The sequence below is a fragment of the Dendrobium catenatum genome, unplaced genomic scaffold (genome assembly GCF_001605985.2).
Source record: "Dendrobium catenatum unplaced genomic scaffold, ASM160598v2 fragScaff_scaffold_231, whole genome shotgun sequence".
NCBI lineage: Eukaryota > Viridiplantae > Streptophyta > Magnoliopsida > Asparagales > Orchidaceae > Dendrobium > Dendrobium catenatum.
Genome location: NW_021318693.1, coordinates 5,093,496 through 5,116,213, shown reverse-complemented (window position 1 = coordinate 5,116,213; position 22,718 = coordinate 5,093,496). Strand labels below are relative to the sequence as shown.

The window sequence follows — 22,718 nt, the reverse complement described above, 5'->3', positions numbered from 1 at the left end:
TAGACGTCCTACGCCATTCATCATTAGGTTTAGGGTGGGACAAGGCACATCTAACGACCATCAAATCAGCAGGGGTATCATCCTCAAAGAAATCTTCCTCATCTTCCACATGGTGGACCAAATCAGTGGCGGGTTCATCCTCTTCTTCCATCACCTCTTCAATTATTGTGACCTTGAACGAGCTGGAGCATTGAGAGGCAATGTGTCCGTACCCATGGCATCTAAAACACTTAGTGTCAGCAGTGGTTTTGGGTGTTTCCCGTTCGGGTGCTTTTCCTTTATAGTCCGGTCGAGGTTGGGCTTGGCCAAGGGAAGGTCGACTACTCGAGGGTCCAGTGGGCTTGTTGTAAGGTTGGTTAGAGGAGGATTTGAACGGGTTAGGACAAGAGTCTTGGGTCCTAGAGGTATGGCTCCTAGATTCTTCTAAGTCTAGTACAAGACTACATGCAGCTTCAAAAGTATCCACGAATCATGAAGTCATCAAAGGCCGAGATATATTCCTTAACGGGTTTGCTACCCTGGGTTAACCTATTCCAATGATCCAAAAGTCTATGATAGTATGAGGGGGGGGAAGATATTTCCGCTTCAATTCTTGTTTCATTGTTCCCCAGTCAGCTACGGGGTATTCTCCTCGCGTTTCCCGCATATGTTCTATGTTAGTCCAGTATTGGTTGGCTCTACCAGTCAATTTCGTTTCAGCAAATCGAACCTTTTTCTCTTCCGAAATATTGTTCCACTTGAAATAGCTATCCATTCCTTTAAGCCAATCAAGAAAAACTTGGGGTTCTAACGTACCATCGAATGTCGGGGCATCTATCTTAATACTCTTAAGAAGTTGAGTATTGTTCTCTCCAAGGTGCGTCACGTCCTCCCGGTTCGTGATTAGGTCGGTGATTGGGTCGGTAGTGATCTCTAGGAGGTCCATAATCAGTTTGGTTATCTTCGTTATAAGGAGATTGGGGTCTAGAGGAGGTGTAGATGGCCGGGTGTCCTATCCTTTCGATGTTGTCTAGCCTATCGCCCGTTTGACGCCTAAACTCCGCTAAATTCGTTTGGGTATCCCTAATTTGTTACGTAACTGTACCCAATCGGCCCACAATCAGGTCTACGGTTGCTTGTATGTGTGCCGGATCCATGGTTGGGTGTTAGGGGACACTGGGGAAGGTTAAGGACAAGAGGGCAGCATGTAGACAGAACCTAAACACCGACATAAAGTTCACTACGGGACGTCTAAAAGTTGCTGGAACAGTGAGGACAGCAGTTTAACTTCAAGGTGTAGTTGTCCTACGCACTTAGAAACGCTGCGGATTCAATGGCAGCACTAAGACACTAGCTAGGATGACTTAAACGCTAATGAATGTGCGCAGGAAATGCAGGGACAGCAGTGAAAACAGTGAGTAAATTGAAACTACACGATGATATGCATGCAAATTTAAAGCTATAACGAAAGGCTAGACCCTAGGATGTTTTTCTAACATGTCATGCATTCCTACCATGCTCTGATACCATAATGAAGTGAATCAAGTAGGAGTTGCTTGTGGAAATTAAGATGATAATTAAATAAAGCGTTACCACCACCAAGTTATCACCAATAAAATAAAGGATTAAATAAATTATAGGTAGTCAACTTGCTTAGGCGAAGATATGCTTTGAGATAACCAAACAATTCAAACAACATCCAGTGATAAAGAAATACTTAAATGCTCATAACAAAATCCGACGCTTAATAATGAGAAAATTCACCGCGAGCACCTTCTCACTCATTCACTCTTGGCTTTGCAGCGAGAAAGAACCATACAAGGATGGAGAGCACCACTACGGAGAAGGAGATGATTCTTGCGTTACGAGAGGTAGCCGCCGATGGAGGTGGTGGTGGATGGCGTCCGGTGATTGTCCAAACGTAGTCTTGGAATTGGCCGTCGATGACGTGCACAAGGGTGGGGAGGATTCGATCCAGTATCACTTCAACTGTGTCATCGTGGTCAAAACCCCGTCGAGAATGGAGATCGAAGAACGTGGATGTTTCCGAGGCGCAATAACGAGCCACCTTCAAGTTTTGACCCCCATTCATAGTGGGATTGAATGGGAAGAAGAATAGAGAGGTGGAGGAGCTTGCCGTGGCTAGGGAGAGGGACGGGTGATGGAGCCGTGACCTTGGAGGGAGGAGGGGATGCCGTCGGTGGAGTGGGAGAGCAAGGGCGGATGAGCTATGAGTTGGGATTTGGAGGGAGATCTTGTTTTGAGAAAATCTGAATTTGAATTTCAGATTTTCTTTGATTAGAGGGAGAGATTATTTGCAATTAAAATCTCCCTAAATTAGGCTAGAGAGAGGGGCAGCTACTAGGGGGAATTAATTGGCTAATTAAAATAGGCTTAAGTGGCAAGTGGAGAGAGAAACGGCTAAGAGGGGTGGCCGGCCAAACAAGGAGAGGAAAAAGGGGAACTATGATTAATTGGTGGGGCCAAGGAAATTAAATCAAATCTGATTTTGAATTTCAGATTTAATTTAATTTAGGAAAGTTTCCAAATGAGGGGAAGAGAAGAGAGGGAATTGAATTTGAATTCAAAATAGATTGGGCCTCAATTAAGTCCCTTTCCTAATTGTGGGGAAGTAATTTAGGAAAGAGTTAATGAAGGATTTAATTTTGAAATTCAAAATTCAACAGGGAGGGGCCGGCGGGATTGCTCATGGGGAGGAGGGGCTAGGTTAGGGGAACGACGGGCTAGCCTGAGCCGGCGGCTAGCACAGCCAGCGGCAAGGAGGAAGGGGAAGCCGGCGGGTTTTTCTGACGGTTTTGGTTGGGTCGGCTGGTAAGGGGGACAGGAAAAAGGGGAGGGGAAGAGGCCGGGTGTATGGGGGTGTGGTGGGGAAGAAGAATACAGGAAAATAAAGATAAGGCCAAGAGCTCACCTATGTGGGCTATTGGGTATTCCGGTGTGAGCCTCTCCTAGGTCTCCTCTCGTTCTCTCAAGCTCTCAAGCAAGAAAAATGAAAATCTCAGAAATTTTATTAATCAAACATTCACCTCATACAAAGTAGAAGATCTCTTTATATAGGTCTCATCAAAAGAAAAATAACATGACTCAAATGTCCAAAGGGCTACAACAATAACTAAACATCCATATGGGCAAAATAGTAAACTGAAAAACTGCAATTAAAAGATACATGGAAAACATCATAAATATAAGCTCCTAATCGTAGCCGTCGATCTACGATTCCTTCGCCGTTAGACCTGCCTAAAATGTCTGTCAATGACCTCATCACCTATTGTCAACTTAGCTACAAATAAGAACTAAACAAAATTAAACAATAATAATAAACAAATCTAAGAGAGGCATGAAGCTATACCATGGAAACCAGTTCAGCGATATCAATGCTTAATGGATCAAACTCTGAATCAACTTTCTCACCAACATTCACAATTATCTCTTGTAAATGCCTTATGCTTACACCTGTCCTCTTAGCCAATTCAACAATAGTCATGCCTTCAAAAATATCAATGGTTTTGTTAGACGAAGGTTTCAAAGTTAATTTTGATTTTGGAGGTACATAGGGCGCCTCAACAGGAGCTTCAGTTCTATTTTCTCTCCTAACCCGTCTATCTTTTTTGGGAACTCTCAAACCAGGTGCTTGTTCCTTCATTCTCAATGCCGGACTGTAACTTGCATGAAACATCCTATACAGGAAAGCAAATGATCAGATCAATAATTAAAGCAGCATATTACATGTACAAGAAAAAATACTAATTTAAAATTTTACCCAATGCATTTAAGTGAAATGTTATCTCTAAGAGCAAAGGAAAAAATGTGCAGGCAATGAATCATACTTTTCAGCAATCAGTGACATCAAATGTTCCATCTAATTTGAATTAATTAGGTACTTGAGTACAAAGTACAAATAATAACAAGCAAAATAAAATCATAAATATTCAACAACATGCAAATAAGTGTTCCTCAAAAAATTGTATTGTAGAAAAATCTAGTGCTGCAGTAACAGATTCGACTTCAGAGAACTTATGTGTTGGATTTTGTTAAATAAAAGATGAAAAAATTAAACAACTCAGATAGTTAACAAGTCTTATATATTACTAAGAAAACGGGAAGGTTTGTGACCTTTTCTTTTTTGCAAGAATTTTTAACTCTGTATAAAGCACACCCAATCCAAACAAAATGTCCACGCAAGAAGGAATCATACACATTTGGACCAAAAAAAACAAAAACTACAGGCCAAAACATGTTTTGGATGAAAATTTAATGGATTCATCTACAAAATTTTCAACCTTGATGGAAACACTGAACAGTAAGCCCCATGAAAATTTTGACGGATAAGCTGTTCAAGGAGAAATTTATACAATGTAGTCCAATACCATTTAATCTGCTTTTATAGTCCTGAGGAAATGCTAAGCATCATAGGTATGCATCCAAGTATTCATTTCATCAAGTCTGCACCAATATTTATTGAAGGGCTTTGCAGCACTTTTCATCAATCTTTGGTGTATCATCAGAATATAAGATTATTATGAGCAAGTCCCAATGAATACTAAAACCTCTATAATAGATAACAATTATATTTTCACTCAATGGGGAAAATTTAGTTGTCCAACAAATTTACATAAAAATGTATGATTAATGGAAAATGTGTTGTAGCCAACAGTAAGGAGGCATGTAATCACATCTGACAAGAATTGAAGAGAATTTGTTGTGTATTTCACTCCAACATTTGAGAAGTATGAATATAATCCTATGAGACTTCTAATAGGAAACATACAAAATCAAATAATAATAATTAAAATAGCCAACGGACTAATGAGTAGATAGTAGGGATTCCACAACTCAATGAGGTGGCAACAAATGAGAAGAAAAAGAGTGGATAAATTCTTGGTGAGTGTGGATCCCAACTAGCTGCAAGCATTTCACACTCCCTCCCAAGCAAAGAATGAATGTGATCCACTCCAATTTGCTTGATAATTTTTAAAAGATTGGCCCTAATAATCCTTCAGTGAGAATATCAACAAATTGTTCACATGTGTTTACAAATAGAGTACATATTCAAACAAAAGATCAAGCATATTTTCTGACAAGATCCTTACTGAATATATGCTTGATATTGGCTTCACCCGAAGAAATTATGATTCTTGAAAATTGTAAGATTGAAGGTTTTGTTCAAGATGGAATTTGGCATGAACAATCTTGGTCCTGCCAAGAAAATTCTTGATATGGAGATCATCTGGGAAAAAGAAAGCCAAAAATTAGACTTGTTGCATGGTACGTACATCAAGAAGATTGTATGAGATGACAACTTCTAAACTAGCTCTTATACATTTAGCATAACATTATAAGTTGAAAAAGGATCAAGCACCAGGAAAAGATTTTGAAAGATTATATATGAAGAAGGTTCTCCACTTAAATGCAACCATGACCTTAAAATTGATGTATGAAAATCTGATTCCCTAATTATGCTAGCTATTTTGATACTCGAAGATCCCATAAACATTATGTGTTTAAGGTGTTTTGAAACACTACTAGTTGGAAAGCTAAGTTATAGCCAGCAGTAGCCTTATTTACAACTGAAGCTGAATACATTGCTACATTTAAAGTCATAAAAGAAGTTGTATGGTTGAAATAGCTGATTTCTTGATTGTTAATTCAATTAGTGCTTACTCCTGTGTCTATGTTTTATAAAAATTAAATAGTATTCCACTCCAAAAATCTCATGTATCTTAAAAGGACTAAGCATATAGATGTGAAATTCTATTTCATCAAGGAGAAAGTTGTTGATAGGATTATCAACATTGTATACATTCCAACATATGGCAATGCATCAGATGGTTGACAGAAGTTTTAGCTTCATTAAAATTTCAGCATTACTTGGAAGGATTGAATCTTGATGATGTTTGCTTGGATCTTTGTGAATTAAATAACCAAAATGAAGATTGCTGCATTAGTCCTTTAATTCTAAATTAATATTTTTTATTGAGTTTTTGCCTAGTCTTTTTGTTTTTTATTTAGTCGAGTAAACTTCATTTTACACAATTACCTTCAGGTCTGTGGCTATAAATACACCCTGCCCACCATGTTGTAACATAATTAATTTATTTCTTTCGAGTGAAGATTCTGAAAGTTTAAAGGATGGTTATGAAACCACTTGAACTATTGAACGGCACATCAAGAGGGGATGAATTAGTGTTTTAAAAAAAAATTTCAAAAGTCTTTTTTAAATTAAAACCAATTTCCTAAACTTAAAATCAAAATCAGATTTTTCAATATGGAATCGAATTAACAAAAATAAATAATTAATTAACAAATATTTTTATTCTTTTGCTTTTTCAACCAAGTAACAGAAACAACCAATCATAAATCTCATATCACAATAATCACCAACACAAATCAAATTGTAGAATGTAAATATGCAGAAAGCTAAGGAACAAAACACACCAAAAATTTATAGTGGTTCGGTCAACTTGACATACGTCCACTCAGATTCCTCTCCGGATATTGCACTAAACACTTTAGTGACTCTCCTTTAGTCCCCCTCGATAACGAAGAGAAGCCCTCACAAGATTTACTTCCACCCTCGATGAGGCTGAAAACCGAAATCCCTTTCACATTATTCGGTGCAGTGGAGTAGCTAATCCCTTTCATCTTCCCCGGTGTGGCAGAGTTGCCGCCTTTCACCTTCCCCGATGTGGAAGAGTTGTTGGTGGCCCTTTTGACGCCAAGAGCTTCTTCACGGAGTTACCCTCAAAAAAGACTTTGACACATGGAGGAAGAAGAGGGACGTTGGCCGGAGCAACCATGTGGAAACACCCTCTCACACTCCCTTACACCCATAAGGCTCTTCTCTCTCCTCACAACTTCACCGCTCTCCCCCTTTCTCAAATCTCTCTCTTCAAACTCTTGCTTACAGAAGTCACACTCTCTCGAACAGCAAAAGACTCTCTCAAATGAATTAAGAGATGTTTAAATAGTAGACTTCTCGAAAAACCCTAATTTTCAATTATGTCGTGACTATTCATACAGTACGATATATGGATCATACAGTACAATTACTTCAAATATCATATTGTAGTATTGTACAATGAATACTGTATAGGACGATCAATTCAATTTCTTAAATGATCATACTGTCTGAATGAACAGTAATATGGATACTATCCTCAAAAACAACAAATATTAATAGACAACCCATAAACATCCGTACTTCTGCTCACACTCCATCTCCAGTTGCACGAAATCACTAGAATAATTAATCTTCTTGATGCCTGCCTGCTTGAATGTAACATAATTGTCTTCCTTTGCTATTGCACCTTCCAACCACTTTTGCAATTTCCATTGTCAATGTCACCTCCAGAATCATCAACTTGAGAAAGCCTTTAACTCGAGGTGTCTCATTTCCACAAAACCCATGATTGCACTTAAAAAAATGTTTATTTTTATATTCTTTATAAAAATAAAATTAGTACATATTTTGATTAATCATCATCCCTTACAAAGTTCGGGAGTGTGACAAGCATATATATATATAAAGAGTTGTAAATGTACCTGAAAATGCTACCATTTTGCAAAACATTATGATCCATAGGGAATGCAGGCACATCCTTGAAATAAAAATCTGCATCATATACATTAAGATTTATACAAAAAAGAGTAAAAAAATAACCAATTTTTCCCAAATAAAATAAACAATGAAAGAATATGAAAAAAAATAGAATGATTATGCCAAGATCATGCACATAAATAGATTATTTCAAGTACCAACAATTAATCATGAACTTTGAAAAACACCACAATTGCCAAATAGTTAGTTTAGTTCTTGCTGCACCTGTAAATTGGGATTATGTGGTGGCGCTCCAACGGTATAAACTATTAACTAGTATGAAGTAACAGGATGCATCTATTAGAAGATAGTTTATACCTTTCATGCAGGGGTATTTTTAGAACAATTAGATTATTTGAACGTTATATTTTATCTCCATAATCTCAGATCGAACTTCTGGAATCTCTCAACGTTGCAACTTCAAAAATGTTAAGTTTCAATGATTAAATCGGTAGACCTGAAAGTGTAGTATTATGATGAATTTTAGGGAATTCTGTAGATTTTATCAAAAGCATCACAAAACAAATATTTTGAGTAATCTAAACTAGAATAGACATGTCCAATATGATTTTGGTCAAAGCACTACCTCCCTATCTAATATATCAGGGAGGGTAACACAACAAATAGCAAGGGGAGGGCATTGACACGAGGTACCCATCAACACTGGCATGCTCACGTTTGGCAGCTACCTTTTTTTTCTGTCATTTTCTGGTTTTTTTTCTCAACCATACAGCTGTTAGCAAGGTGAAAACTCGTTGAGGGGTCCCTTGCAAGACAAGGCCACATGACATAAGCTGGCCACCAACAACCGAGCAAGCCATCAATGATTGTCTAAACTAGGGGCAATGCTTACAAGTCTATTAGTGCTTAGGGTCACATATTTTACTATCTTTAATGGCTCTATCCAAGTATTTTCCCATCCTTTTTAGTTTGCCTAACAACTGCATCATCATTGTTGGCGAGCTCGTCAACTAGAGAGTATGATGGAGAATGGGATCCCTCGCCCTCCCTTAACTCCTTTAGCATTTAGGGATAGGTTTAGGTTAAACCCAAATTTTAATTGAGTAATTAAGTGTAAAATTATAGATTACTATATAATTACATGATTTTTTATTAAAGCTCAAACAGGTACTCCAACTACATTGAATTATGAATGATTTTATTTAAGGTAGGAAAAAATTGAGAATCTGTTTAGCAAGTGGCATAATAAGAATCATATCTATAGTTAGAGCATAAGTGTTTGTTAGTGAATATATTTCTTGTCTTGCAGACTTCAGCAAAAAAACTCTAGCTACAAACTTATTATTTAAGATAGAAAGCTTTCCTTTTACGGGGAATAAATAGAATTTACCTTTGATAAAAAGGGAGGGTAGCTTCAAGCTACAAACTTATTTATCACTGAGAATTAAGTAGATATCAGCTTTTATAATAAAGTGGCTTCAAGCTACAAACTAATGGTAAGCACAATTGTATCTGATACGTCATGTATGCTTACATTACTTCCCATGTGAGCAAGGTATCTTACCTTTTACGGGGAAATCTTTCATAATAAGGGTAGCTTCAAGCTACAAATTTATTTATTACGATGAATAATAGGAAGAATATTTGATAGTAAGAGCAGCTTCAAGCTAAAAATTAATGGTTATGCACTTGTAATTGATATTATGCGCAAAATATAGGGGTGGTTTGAAATCACTTCTTTTGTTTATCATGTTTTAATTTTGTTTTGATTTTGCTTTGCTTATGTTTTTACTTAGAAACAAAAACACATTTGATTTCTATTATGTTCAAAAGGTAAATAGCATTAAAAAAGCTATTTCATCCTCCCTATCCTAACAAAAAATATCCAAGCCTCAAACCCCTCACCAGCCATCCCAAATCTCCTCTATTCCGGGCCCCTTGAACCTTTTCCCTTCTCCACTTACAGCAATCTTTCACCTTCACAACTTCTTTCACTCTCCTACACCTATCTCTTCCCAAAAACCTAGAGAGAAACTTTCAAACCTCCTACCATAATAAGCTATGCAACCTTCAGATGATGCACTAGGCCAATGGTATCAAGAACAGAGTTTTTGGATTCACAAACGCCCTGGTGGACTTAACCACTCAAATCCCGCTCAGCCAGTCCGTTGAACTTGAGTCGGAGTGGCCAGCCAAGAGGGAAATCTAGCCCAAACCTAAGGTCATGAGATCGCTGCCTTCTCAAGCTCTACACTATTAAGGTTCATGAAGCTGATGGAAGGTCCACAAAAATTTCTAGCGAGCCTTAAAAAGGAGGTATCAAGGATGGTCTCTAGCGCTCCTTAACGCTTCTTTGAAAAAAAAAAAAACACCTAAAACTTGTGTTAATTATTTAAAAACAAAAAAGATTTGTTTTTTAAAACAAAAGACAAAAACAACTTAACAAATATTTCATTATTTTTTTAATCTAATTTTTTAAAATATAAATTAAAAGTTATCTCAAATAAGCCCTTAATTAAATCTTCCCATATGAGCTTGCATTACTCTCTTCGTGAATCATTAGGAATGAGCTTTGGTTTGATGTCATTAAGAAGTCTTTGGTAAGCAAATGTAAGATCAAAAGGTAGTGTAGTAATCATGTGTATCTACTAAATTTTTGAAGAATCTAGGTGGCTAAATGCCACATTTTAAGGCCAAAAAGCTCAATTTCATTATTTTATTAGCTTTACTTTTCTAAGCAGTGTATGTTCAACATTTGACCTCCAAAAAGTTGCATGTTGTATGTGAAGGTTCGCTTTGTTATTCTGGTTCCAAACCTTGTACACAATAAGAGCATTCACCCTTGAAATCAGCCTTTGACATTCAAGTTAACTATCAATATAGAATCTAATTTTCTTGCTTATCAATCTTTTTATGATCATTTATCTACAATGAATTAATAAAATTGCACACTTAAACTCCTCCCAAAAACCCACATAAGGAAGTTTCATGCATTGGCCGTCCTTTAAAATTAAGTGGTTGTAATAAGGAATAGCTGGAGATTGTGCTTAAGTTGCTTATAATGTATTATGGAGGTCCTAATTTCAATTCATGGAATAGCCTCTCTCCAAATGGACGGCACAAGGCTTACTATATCAATCCCTCCTCAAAGCTTACATTACCAAGTCCTCCATATATTAAATAGACCTCTCTTCTTTTAAAACAAGAATGACACCTAGCAAAGATAACTATATTTTAACACATTTGTAAATAGTGATGGCCTACAAATTTAGTCATTTCGGTCACTATTTTGCAATAATAGTACTAATTTCTTTGATAGAGAGGGTGAATTGGCATGTGTGGCCCATGAAATAGGATTTAAATCTCCAATTCATGTGCTGATTCATTGCAGATTGATACAAATGATATGGGTTGTGACAGCCTCTTCTGTTCAAAATATATCTTCCCAGTGCACTAGAGGAAAGCGAGAAATTCTTTCTCAAATTCAAAAGTATAGCAACATCACTTATCACAAACTTGAATACCTTTTACAGATTCTGAAGGTAATAATACAAAGTTTACAAGCAATATAAAGATGTTATAAAAATCAAACTAGAAATAAGTCTAAGTTCACTATCAATTAACAAATGACACTGCATATATACAAACATTTTTTGGGTAAAAGTTTAAACAATAGAATAGAGTGTGCCCATAATAAATTAATAATGTCTAACAACTAACTGGCTTCTAAAAGCACATTTCTAATAATGATGCATTAACATATTTTGTGGGCTTACTTGGTATCAACTTGGACAAATTAGGGAGGAAAAATGTCCCTCTTCCTTGATTTGAAGCTGCAAATGCTTTTAAGAAGCTTGTTGGAAGATCCTAAAAGCATAAATGAAGGGTAATTTTATTTTAAAAAAACAATATATATGAAAATTGGCTGAAGTTCCAAGTCAAAATTCATTTAAGATAAGCAATGAGCAGCTTTATGCAATTTGATGGAAAAAATATATACAAGAGATTGATTTAACTAAGAATGAGTATAAACAATACATTATTCTCAACACATGGAGCTCCTAGCATTCATCAAAACCAAATGCACAAATATCAACTGAATCAACGTTATCTTAATTAATTTGAAATACAAAATCTCTATCCATTACTGCTTACAGCTGCATATCATCCTAAATTTAGTATTCAATCTTTTTAAAAAATTTAGCATATACTAGGAATGTCACCTTCTGGTATTCGAGTAATTATATCTGATAAATCATTTTTACACCAAAAACACATAAAGAACCAAGCAACAGCTAAATACCTAAGGAAAACTTCCAATGGAATGATTGCTTACCTCCCTAATCAATCTTTAGTGCTATATTGATTTTGATGAGAATTGGATAAAATTTGTTTAGTGCTTCATTTTATTATTTGTGCATAATTTATACAATTCTTCGGAAACATCTAGTAGGAAATATGCAACAATTAAGTAATGAAAAATAAATACATAATTAATTATAATTAGGATAGTCCGTGAATTGTTGAGGTAGCTATAATATTCCCACGAATCACTAAATGGCATGAAGTGAATAAGGAAGGTGAAGGATTGCGAGGTTCAATGTAACATTAATGAAAGATGAGGCAAAATTGATAGAGGCAGAATTAATGGAGATTGATTTTTTCACATCCCCTCAAACAAATGGATGGATGTTACCTATTTTAAGCTTACATATCAATTGCCAAAATATTGTTCCTAATAATCTTTTGTTGAAAATGTCTACAAATAGATCCATCTGTGTCAATGAAAAGAGTACATATTAAATCACTGCTTAGCTTCCCCTTTGTAAAATGCCTATCAGCTATAATATCTTATTCAGTTATGAAACTCGGAACTATGTGCAATATTGATAGTTGAATTGTTATCATAATAGAGCCATATAAGACAATTCCACTCAACATTTAAATATTTTAGGAAAATTTTCATCCATAACAATTTGTAGATTCCTAGTGTCATATATCTGAATTCATCTTTTATGCTAGATCTCGCCATAACATATTTTTTTTCTTATCCAAATCACAAGTATACCTCCTAAAATCTTAAAGTTGACCTCTTCTCAATCATAGACCATGCATAATTGACATCTTTATGGCATTAAAGTGTCAGATCATCACCCTTTTTTAATAAAATTCGTTTATCTATGTATAGCCCTAAGATGTTATTCTTTAGAATTGTGCACGAATTACCTTACCGTGCCAACAGCATAGGCAATGTTAGGTTTAGTATGTGATAAGTGGATAGATCTTCTCATAATTCTTTGATAAAAAAAAAATTCTACAATTGTCTTTTGGAGCATCTCCAAATTTATAGTTAAAGTAAATAAGCTCTAAACAAGCTAATTTGCATGTCTCATTCAATTGGTAATGTTATATATATATATATATATAAAGTTGAGTGTGTGCAACCTCACCGCAAAAAAATTACTTTAGGTCTCTTAATTTCTTGATTTTGAATTCATGAAATAGCATCTTCGACAAAGTCTCCATATCTTCCAAGCCGCAAAAAAAATACTTTAGGTCTCTTAATTTCTTGATTTTGAATTCATGAAATAGCATCTTCGACAAAGTCTCCATATCTTCCAAGCCACTACCAACTATAATAATGTCAACAACATAAACTGGTAATAGAGAGACTCCCCTTGAAGTCATGTGTAATACAAATAATATATGATCTCCCTGATTTTGTTTGTATCATATGTTAAGCATTACCTTCAAGATTCTCAAACCACATCCTAGAAGACTACTTTAATCCATACAATTCATTTTTTAGTTTACATACCTTTAATTTTGTATTTAACACATGCATACTCCAATAAGTACGCGGTAGGAAAAGCATACTAATAGCATAGTGTTAAAATGATCAACATATTAAATTGCATTATATACGCATATGTCATATTATCCATTGCAGGTAAGATATAACATTGGTGTGACATGGGCAAGATACACTGTACAGCAGGGTAGACCGACGGGCTTTTCTTTAAATTATGAATTTGTGGTGCAATCCAAATATAAGATATAATATACAATATAGGAAGTTATAAGGGAACAAGATATGCTGACGGGCAAGAGTGACGACTCTTACAAGATAGTCAAATAATACTAATGCACTGACACACAACATGATGTGACAAGACATGACAAAATATAGGGAAACAACACATGATTAGCTGGATATTCTAACTTTAAAAGATATGAATATATATATATATATATATTGCTACTTTCATGACTATTATTCATATTGATTGATACTATTCATAATGATCACTATTGTTCATGCTAATAAGTTTCTATACACATGAATTTAAGATAATCATGCTCTATTAGTATTTTGAATGACTACATACATATTGTTCTGCTTTCTATGCAATAGGTACAACGGTAGATTTAGATGACTTATTGGGTTTCTGCTCATTATGTAATTTTTACAATATTTCAGGGAAGGGTAAGGACCTAGTGCGTAGTGAAGTGAGGCTAATCAGATTTTAGTGATAGGTATTTCTTTTATATTTTATGTTCGTTTTTGGAGGCATGAAAATATATTAAGATGGCTACATTGGAAAGAAATTAACAGCTAGTATATATGATTTTTTGGAATGAAATGAGATGCACATATTTATGACGAAATGAAATTAAAGATAGCTTCTATTGTGTATATTATCTTTATATGGATGATTATTAATGACTATGGAAGCTGATTAGAAATTTAAAATAGACAATTTTTCTAGATTAGATCTTAGAGCATGACATCTTTGAAGGAGGATTACATTTTTAATGCATTCCATTTGGATGGATTATTAATGATCCATTCCTTGCAAAGGCATTGTAGTAGATTGGAGTATTTTATGATGGATTGTCCCCCTTGCTTCGAAGACAATATCTTGATTTTGATCTTATAGATTTGGGTTGCATTACATGCTATAGAATACATTTAATTTACCAAAAATAAATTTTGATTTACTGAATAAACATGCAGATATCAGTTATTTCAGAAACCATGGAGTTTCATGGTTTATGGACTTGATCTCGATTTTGATCTTATAAATTTGGGTTGTGTTACATGCTTTAGAATACATTTAATTTACTATATACCAAATTTCTTTCATTGAATGAACATGAAAGCATCACTTATTTTATAAACCATGTAGTAACATGATCATGATGTCACCATAGTCATGTTCATCACAATTACTGAATGGGATTATCTTGTTGAGATCCAGCGTCAACGTAAATAACCTAATTTTCTTGTTCCCTCTAAGAATGTGCAAACCAATTGTGAACATTTGGAAAATTCTTTTCATTCAAATGATATTTTGAATGAATGTTTTGTAATTATTTTATTGAATTTGGGTTGTCAGTCTCAGTTCCAAATGAACCTAAGATCAAGGAACATGGATATTTTTGTAATCCATGGAAGTAAAATTGTGATACCAATTGGTTGCAAAGAGAAAAAATAATAAGGATAACACTACAACGATGAAAACTGTAAATGAGAAGACGGGACGAAAAGAAAAGGACCAAGAACAATGAAGGCTCGCAAGTTTTAGGCAGTGCAATGATGAAGACTGCAACTTATAAATATGCTAAGAAAAAAGACTATTAATATGATGCCATGATGAGACTTTTAGAGAATCAATTGAGTGATTCATTTCATCATTTGTGTTGAATTTATATAAGTCTAGGGACCCTCTAATAGAAAATAAACAACAATTATGGAATTTAAAAATAAATACATAATTAATTATGATAAGGACAATCAATAGATTGATGAGGTGGCAAAAATAATCCCATGAATTACTGGGTGATGTGAAGTGAATAAGGAAGGTGGAAGGTTAATGTGCTTGATGCGATATTGATGAATGTAAAGGCGAAATTAATGGAGACAAAATTGATTGAGGCATAATTGATGGAGATGGAATTGATGGATGCTAAATTTTTTCACATATTTCACGTGAGGATTATCATAAAATGGGGTTTTAAACTAGAACATGTTGGGGTAACAAAACTATAAAAGGGTAATATGATAAAAATATATAACAAAAGGAATAATTAAAACCAAATTGAAACAAAATAATTGCCTTAAAACTTGAATGCTGCGACATGCATTTAAAGAATTGCAGATACCATAATTTAACAGCGAGAGAATTATTCAAACCGAAAGGCAAACAAGTTGCTCTTCACAAAACCACAATCTATAAGAATAAAGTAAAGGAAATAATTCTTCATGCAATCTGAAGGCAAACACGTTTCTAGTGGCAGATATTAACCTTTTTGCCAAATGCCTTCCATGCCATTTAAGTGCTTCAGCTGCCAAAAAATCAAAGATATAACATGACATGACAGTAAAAGCAACAAACTATATAAAATTACTGCTGCGTGAGAAGTAGAAGGTTTCTAGACGATACCAAATACAGTTCATTTTCATCATAAAAATTTAATGTAAGAATCTGAAACAAAAATAAATCATGCCTTTCGAAATATTCAATCCTGAAAGTTTAATGAGGACTCAGGGTTTAAGAGGGGAAAATCATTTCAAAGTTTAAAAAACCTGAAGAATTATGGTATCTAATGATAGGGTGTATCAAATAACTTCTTGTATCATCTAATCATTATTAAGTCAACTATTGAGGAAGAGGATTTTCACCATGAATCTAGTTGGTCATCATAACTAGAATGGCTAAATCACAAGCAACCTACAGAGTTCTAGATAAAATCTACTAATTATTATGTAAACTATCATAATTTAAACAAAAAAATAACATGCAATAAACTATGGATGTTCAATAATCTCAAACATCGCAAACAATCAACAAGAACAATTTTAACTCTATCAACAATAAGCCATGACTACATAAATTCATATTCTAACTAATAAAATGAGACAAAGTTTGAATCTAACCATCAATCATCATCATTAAACTTGTCCAAACCATTTAAGGTTGACTTCATGAAGTCGTCTCCACTATCAATGTTGAGTATCATAAGAGAGAGAAATTATATTATGTGCAAGTATTTTGATGACCACTAATCATATAACTATCGGGCTAACACTTTTCCTTCCTAATCCTTAACATTGATTCTATCCACCGGCCCTATTAATTCATCTTCAACCTCCACTATACATGAATAAACATAGTTACTAGTCAACTCCTCTACTTTCATGACGTTGTTCATACCATTTGTATAATATAAGCATTTCTTAGTATATTAGGCCTAGTTTCACTATAGTTCAATCACAGCATTCTCAGTTAAGCGATAATAACATTTAGTGCATTTGATTCATTTGTTGCCCAATACTTGAATCCATATAGCAAAGTCAATCTAATTATAGTTTTATCAAACTTAGATTTTTTTTTTCCCTCCCTCTATCAAACTTAGATTTAACTCTGCATAACATCATCTTATTGTATACTACTCTAGAGGCACTTCTTTATTTAAATCAACAATGCTCAGCTCTATAAATTATGCCATTATTTATAACTCAGTTCATATAATGCATCCAATGTGCTTAAACTTATCCTGTTAGAATCTCAACTTCAATAATATTGAATAAAAATTACAAATTTTATGCTTAAAAGTTACATGCTAGGTGCTTGGTATTTGTCAGCAACCCAAGCCGCTTATCTCCTAGAAATTTCTTGTATTGTTCAATATATTCATGCACTTTCAAAAATGTCTTACCCATCAAAACTCTGCCCATTGTAAACTGCATGCAAGATACCTCACTTTGAAATGTCTTTTGTGAGCATAACCAATACAAAAATATACAAACTTAATATGATATCTTAAACTTACTCTGTTTTGAAAATTTCTGGTAACTCCAACATTTTTTATGTTTGTCACTCACACCTTAATCATACCTTTTTTTTATTTAATCAAGCCAAACTTTGACACACGGTTTCCTAAATGAGGTGATAGAGAGTACAATTATGGGAATTAAGAGAAGATATAAGAAAAGAAGGTCCAACATTAAAATTTAATCAGTAAAATATACTTAGGCATTGTTTGATAATGCTTTATGCTTTATGATTCTTCATTTTTTTACCAGTAGTTTTAATGTTTTTGGTTTAAATGATTTGAGAAAAATACCATTTGTATGAGAAAAAAAATAGCTTTCTTATAATAGTGGTTTAGATTTCTTCCCATAAAAAATAACATTTTTTAATTGTTGCTGCTTAATTTAATAAATAAATAATTACAGTATGTTAATTAAGTATATGCTAGATAATATTAGTTTTTTTATCATATTAATAATAATTTCAATCACCATGACATTGTTCTAACAACAAATTACAAAGCAACTGCGCCTTTTAAACACTTTAGACAGTAAACTAACCAAATTTACTATAGGTCTTACCAGGTCAACTCCTAGACAACATCAAGGAACAGCATGGCGCAGCACAGCAATGCCGAATGGAGCCTTAGGGGCTGTTGGATGCAGGAGCCGAATGGAGCCTTAGGGGCTGTTGGATGTAGGATTTATGCTAAATCCTGTCAAACAGGATTTAGGCAACTGTTAAATCTCACAGCAAGTTAAATCATTCGTTTCGCTCTCTTTGAAGTAAATCCTGGATTTACTAAATCCGAGAGTTTGACAGATTTATGAGATTTGGCCAAAGAAGCGCGGAAACAGAAGAAAGATGGCTACCTTCACAACAAGCAAGCTCCCTTCATCATCGTTACTTTTGATCGAACAAACGAACGACGATGTGTGATTTAGGATCTGACAGGAAGAAACGTCGTCGAATGAGGCGAAGAAGTTATTTAGCGAAACATTCAAAAATCTATACGAAAGAGGCCAAGTTGAAGAGCAACGAACAATGGAGAAGCAGAAAAGAAAACCTAGCAAATCTACGACAATAGGAAGACAGTGCAGAATAACTTTGAGTCTGAACGTCAATTAAATGCTGACAATTGGATTTCTAATATTTATAATTTTTTTCTTTGCTACCCAACGACCCAACCCAGTCCAAACATTCATTTTTAACTTTTTAAAGAAATAAGCCCGCGAAAGCATCCAAATATTTAGTGTTTTAAAGAAATATCACTTTTGATATTTACTGAGAAAGAAAAAACAAGAAACATGTGATGCTGATGAAAACTGGTTTGGATAATGTTGCATTCTCCGAGAAAACGAAAGATGGTATGCAAAACGTCCATGAAGACTTAAAGATAACAGGACTACAACCAAACTATGGGAGTATATCAACGATTAAAAAGGCGGAAGAGGCGTGCGCACTGAGACGCGACTTAAGGCGAGGCGAAGCATTTGCGCGTTGAGGCTTACGCCTCGTAGGATTCGGCGGAGCGTGCGCTTATTTCGCACGGAGCGTAGGCTTCAGTTCGTAAAGCCTCGAAGCGAAACGAGGCACCGCTTCGATTTATAAGTATATAGACCGAGCGGTGAGAGTCGTATAAGAGTCGAGTATTAGGGTAACATATCTACTTCTGTTTCGGTCGGGTGAGAACTGAAAGGCGAACTCCGCCAACTTGGACGACCAGGGTCTTGATCCTAAGGGGATGTTTTATTTTTAAGTGAGTTTATTTTAAATTTTGTATTCCAGTAATATTATTTTAAAACAAATCTTCAAATTCATAGTTGACATAATATTTTGTTATTTTTGTCATTATTTAAAATTTTAAATTAATTTATTTTAATCGTTTTGAGGCTTACGCCTCGCCTCGCTTAAGAAAAACGCCTCGATTCCCGATTTCGCCTTTTAAAACCTTTGGAGTATATTAGGGTTATTATCATTAAATTTTAAACTCCTCCCAAGTTTTACTGTTTTTCATGTAAATGTATAATTTTTTGGATTCAGGGTGTATTCTTCAATTATTTATGTTTCGAATGTCGCGAATAAACATGCTTTTGCTTAATTATATATTTTTTCTTCTTGTTAAAGTTTTTAGCACTTGTACAAGGTTGTGTATAAGGAAAATTACATTGAAAATGTTTTTTTTTAATAATGTACATATGTATATTGCTATGTACAAGCTTAGCTATAACGATCTCAATAGTTTATGTATTTTTTTATTCATTTTTAAGCTTCTTAAGCTTGTACAGCTGTGTATAAGGGAAATTATGTTGGAAATGTGTTTATTTTTCCTGATACACAACTGCGTATTGTTGTGTACAAGCATTGTATTGATGATCTCAATTGTTTTTATGTTATATTTGTTCATTTGAAAGTTTTTTTAGCTTGTAAATAGTTAAGTATTAGGAAAATTCTGTTAGAAATGTGTTAATCTTCCTAATACACAGCTGTGCATTATTGTGTACGAGCTTTGTATTGGCGATCTCAATCGTTTTTGTGTTGTATTTATTCATTTAAAAGCTTTTTGAGCTTATACACATATGTGTAATAGGGAATTATTTTAGAAATGAGTTAATCTTCATAATACACAGCTGTGTATTACTGTATACAAGCTTTGTATTAGCGATCACAATCGTTTTTGTGTTATATTTGTTCATTTGAAAGCTTTTGGAACTTGTACGTAGTTGTGTATTGGGAAAATTATTTTAGAAATGTGTTATCTTGCCGTCGACCACCACCGACTTTCTTCCTTCCCAATCAGCGCCGTAATTCCCAACTGTCGGAGTTCTTCTCGACCGTCCTCAAAGTTTTTTCTCAACCACCATCAAAGTTCTTCTTGATTGTCGTCGAAGTTCTTCCCAGCTATCTCCAGACTTTTGCATCGAGAGTATCTGTCTGAAGATTGTCAAAAATCTTCAATACATTGTATTCTCTCTGTCCTTAGGTTGGAGGACGGATTGACTTTTGTAATCTATTCAAATACTAGTAGAACTATTTCAACTGGGCAAGGCCCTGTGGTTTTTCTCTTTCTCAATATTTTCCAAGTATTTTTCTACGTAAAAATATTGTTGTTTTCTTTATTATTTGTTTATGTGCTAAGATTTCATATATCGCTAATACAAAGTATTTTCACTCCACCCCCTGAATTTTTCAGCTCAGAACATGAGGATTTACAAAATCCTACTTAAATTAAATCCTACATGCATCCAAACAGACCCTTATAGGATAATGGTGATGAGCAAAAAGGTGAAATAATGAGAGACCCGTTAACACGGAGAGACCTCCTATCTACTAAGAATGATAAAAAAAGACATTAAAGAAAGTGGGAGGTAGCGTGAGGCGACTATATAAACACTCATAACAATGGATGATTAATGAACGAGTGACTTGAGAGAGCTGTAAAAAATGAGTACGGGGAGAAGGTACTAGGAATCACGAAAGGCGCCGAAACCTTGTGCCGCAATAGAAGTTCCTCTAAGAACGTAAACGGCAGGAGAGTAGTGATTGATCAAGTCCTCTCCAACGATGGCGAGGCGTCTCGTGGGAGGATTCGCTCCAGGGCACTCTCCTTCGAGATGTCACTGTTGCCTCCAAATTCGTCGCAGTTGGTAGCCGGATTTAACAAGATTTAGGGGGTGTTTGGTATCGGATTTATTTCGAGTTTTTAGTAGGATTTACGGTAAATCCAGCCAAACGCTAAAAAAAAGTCGCGGTAAATCCGGCAAATCCGTAAATCCCGGATTTGCGGATTTAAGGCGTAAATCCCGGTAAATCCTAATCCCGCTAGAAGTCGGATTACGGGATTTGGCCGAAGAAGCGCGCGAAAGGGAGAAAGTTACCTTCACAGCGAGCGAGCTACCGTCGTTGCTTCAGATCAAAATGTTGTAACGTCCGAAGAAACGACTCGTGCAATCTCTGCACGCAGTCGAACAGCAACGAAGGAGCCAAAGAAACGACTCGTGCAATCTCTACACACAGTCGAACAGCAACGAAGGAGCCGAAGAAACACGTGCAATCTCTACACCTGCGAAGCAACGAAGCCCAACAGAAAGAACGAACGAAGAAGAGAAGTGTAAATCATGCCAAACGGTCGAACAGAACATTTTAAATGCTGCAGAATCCTTAAATCGCGTTTCTCCTCCATCCCAGTTTTTAACAACTCTCAGCAACACCTATTCTTCCTCGCACGTCTGCTCTCCTTGCTGCCTTCACCCGCAAGCTCCCCTCGTGACTTCCTCGCTTCTTTGTGCGTCGAGGGTTTCGAGGGGTTGGGGGAGGGAACAGAAATTTGAGGGAAAAAAATAGGGGCCGCAGTTTAGCATTAATTAAAATTTAAAAGTAATCATAATAAATAATATTAATTAACTAACATATATTAATTTAAATAAATGAATATTATTTATGTTTTAATTTAATTAAACTTTATTTATTTTAAATTAGTTTAATAAAATACTAAATAATTATCAATTATGATCTTAATCTCAACTAATTATAAATTAATTGATAAAATCGAAATTGATGATAAATTTTATTTATTAAATTAATCAATATTCAATCAACTAACTCTTTTTTTTTGGACATTTAGGTCATTTAAGACAAACTCACACACACAACGCATACACAGAGACTCGAACCTTAGACCTCTTAGTTGGAAGCCTTAGCTCTCAATCAATAGGCCAAGGAGAGTTGTGTAATCAACTAACTTACATATAAATACAAAAAAAATAAATTTAATTAATATTATATTTCAATTTTCTGTATTTGCTAAGGGCGATTTGGTTAAAATGAAAAGAGTGTCACGTATTCCAAATGTAATTATTTTGAAAATATATATATTTGGTTTGAAATAAAATAAATACAATGTAAATTGAAAGTATTAGAAATATGCATCCTCTTATTCAATTTTTTCTTATTTGAAAATCATTATATTTGACAAACGTTTACATATATCGAAAAATATTTCAAATGCATTACATTCTTTTTGCACTATATTTTATTTTACTATAATATAACAAACTAATTTGCCCCTTAATTTGTTCATGGTAATTAAGATTGAATTTTATTATTATTTGGTATGATTTCTTAGATTAATTTGTGAGGCATATATAAACAATGTAATAAGATGACCAAAACATATAAATATCGAAACAAATATTACAACAGTTTACTTGTATTAACTATATTTAATGCTTATCACATCAAATAGTTTCCAAATCTAACACAAGTATGATTTAATAAATTTATGTTTATATGATTTATTAAATCCTACTTGAGTTAGCAACTACGATGGTGGGGGCTTTCCT

At 34.5% G+C, this 22,718-nt stretch overlaps 1 protein-coding gene across 6 annotated transcripts in view; it reads right to left on the bottom strand.

The window, feature by feature from the left end:
- Window positions 1-21,722, bottom strand: part of LOC110097516 (translation initiation factor IF-2) — a 49,782-nt gene extending 28,060 nt beyond the window's left edge. Inside the window, exons 1-5 of one of the 6 annotated variants that reach the window (XM_020823921.2) lie at window positions 21,255-21,722; window positions 15,868-15,907; window positions 11,335-11,425; window positions 7,543-7,612; window positions 3,350-3,677 (exon numbers count right to left, since the gene is read on the bottom strand). In XM_020823921.2, coding sequence (XP_020679580.1) covers window positions 3,350-3,677; window positions 7,543-7,612; window positions 11,335-11,425; window positions 15,868-15,894 — 516 coding nt within the window. In that variant the 5' untranslated portion in view covers window positions 15,895-15,907; window positions 21,255-21,722. Of the gene's footprint in view, window positions 1-3,349; window positions 3,678-5,090; window positions 5,228-7,542; window positions 7,613-7,915; window positions 7,938-11,334; window positions 11,426-15,867; window positions 15,908-20,841; window positions 21,042-21,254 lie in introns of those variants that run through there. The other 5 variants (XM_020823940.2, XM_020823930.2, XM_020823949.2 and 2 more) reach the window with 5 other exon arrangements.
- Between the last annotated feature and the right edge of the window lie 996 nt (window positions 21,723-22,718).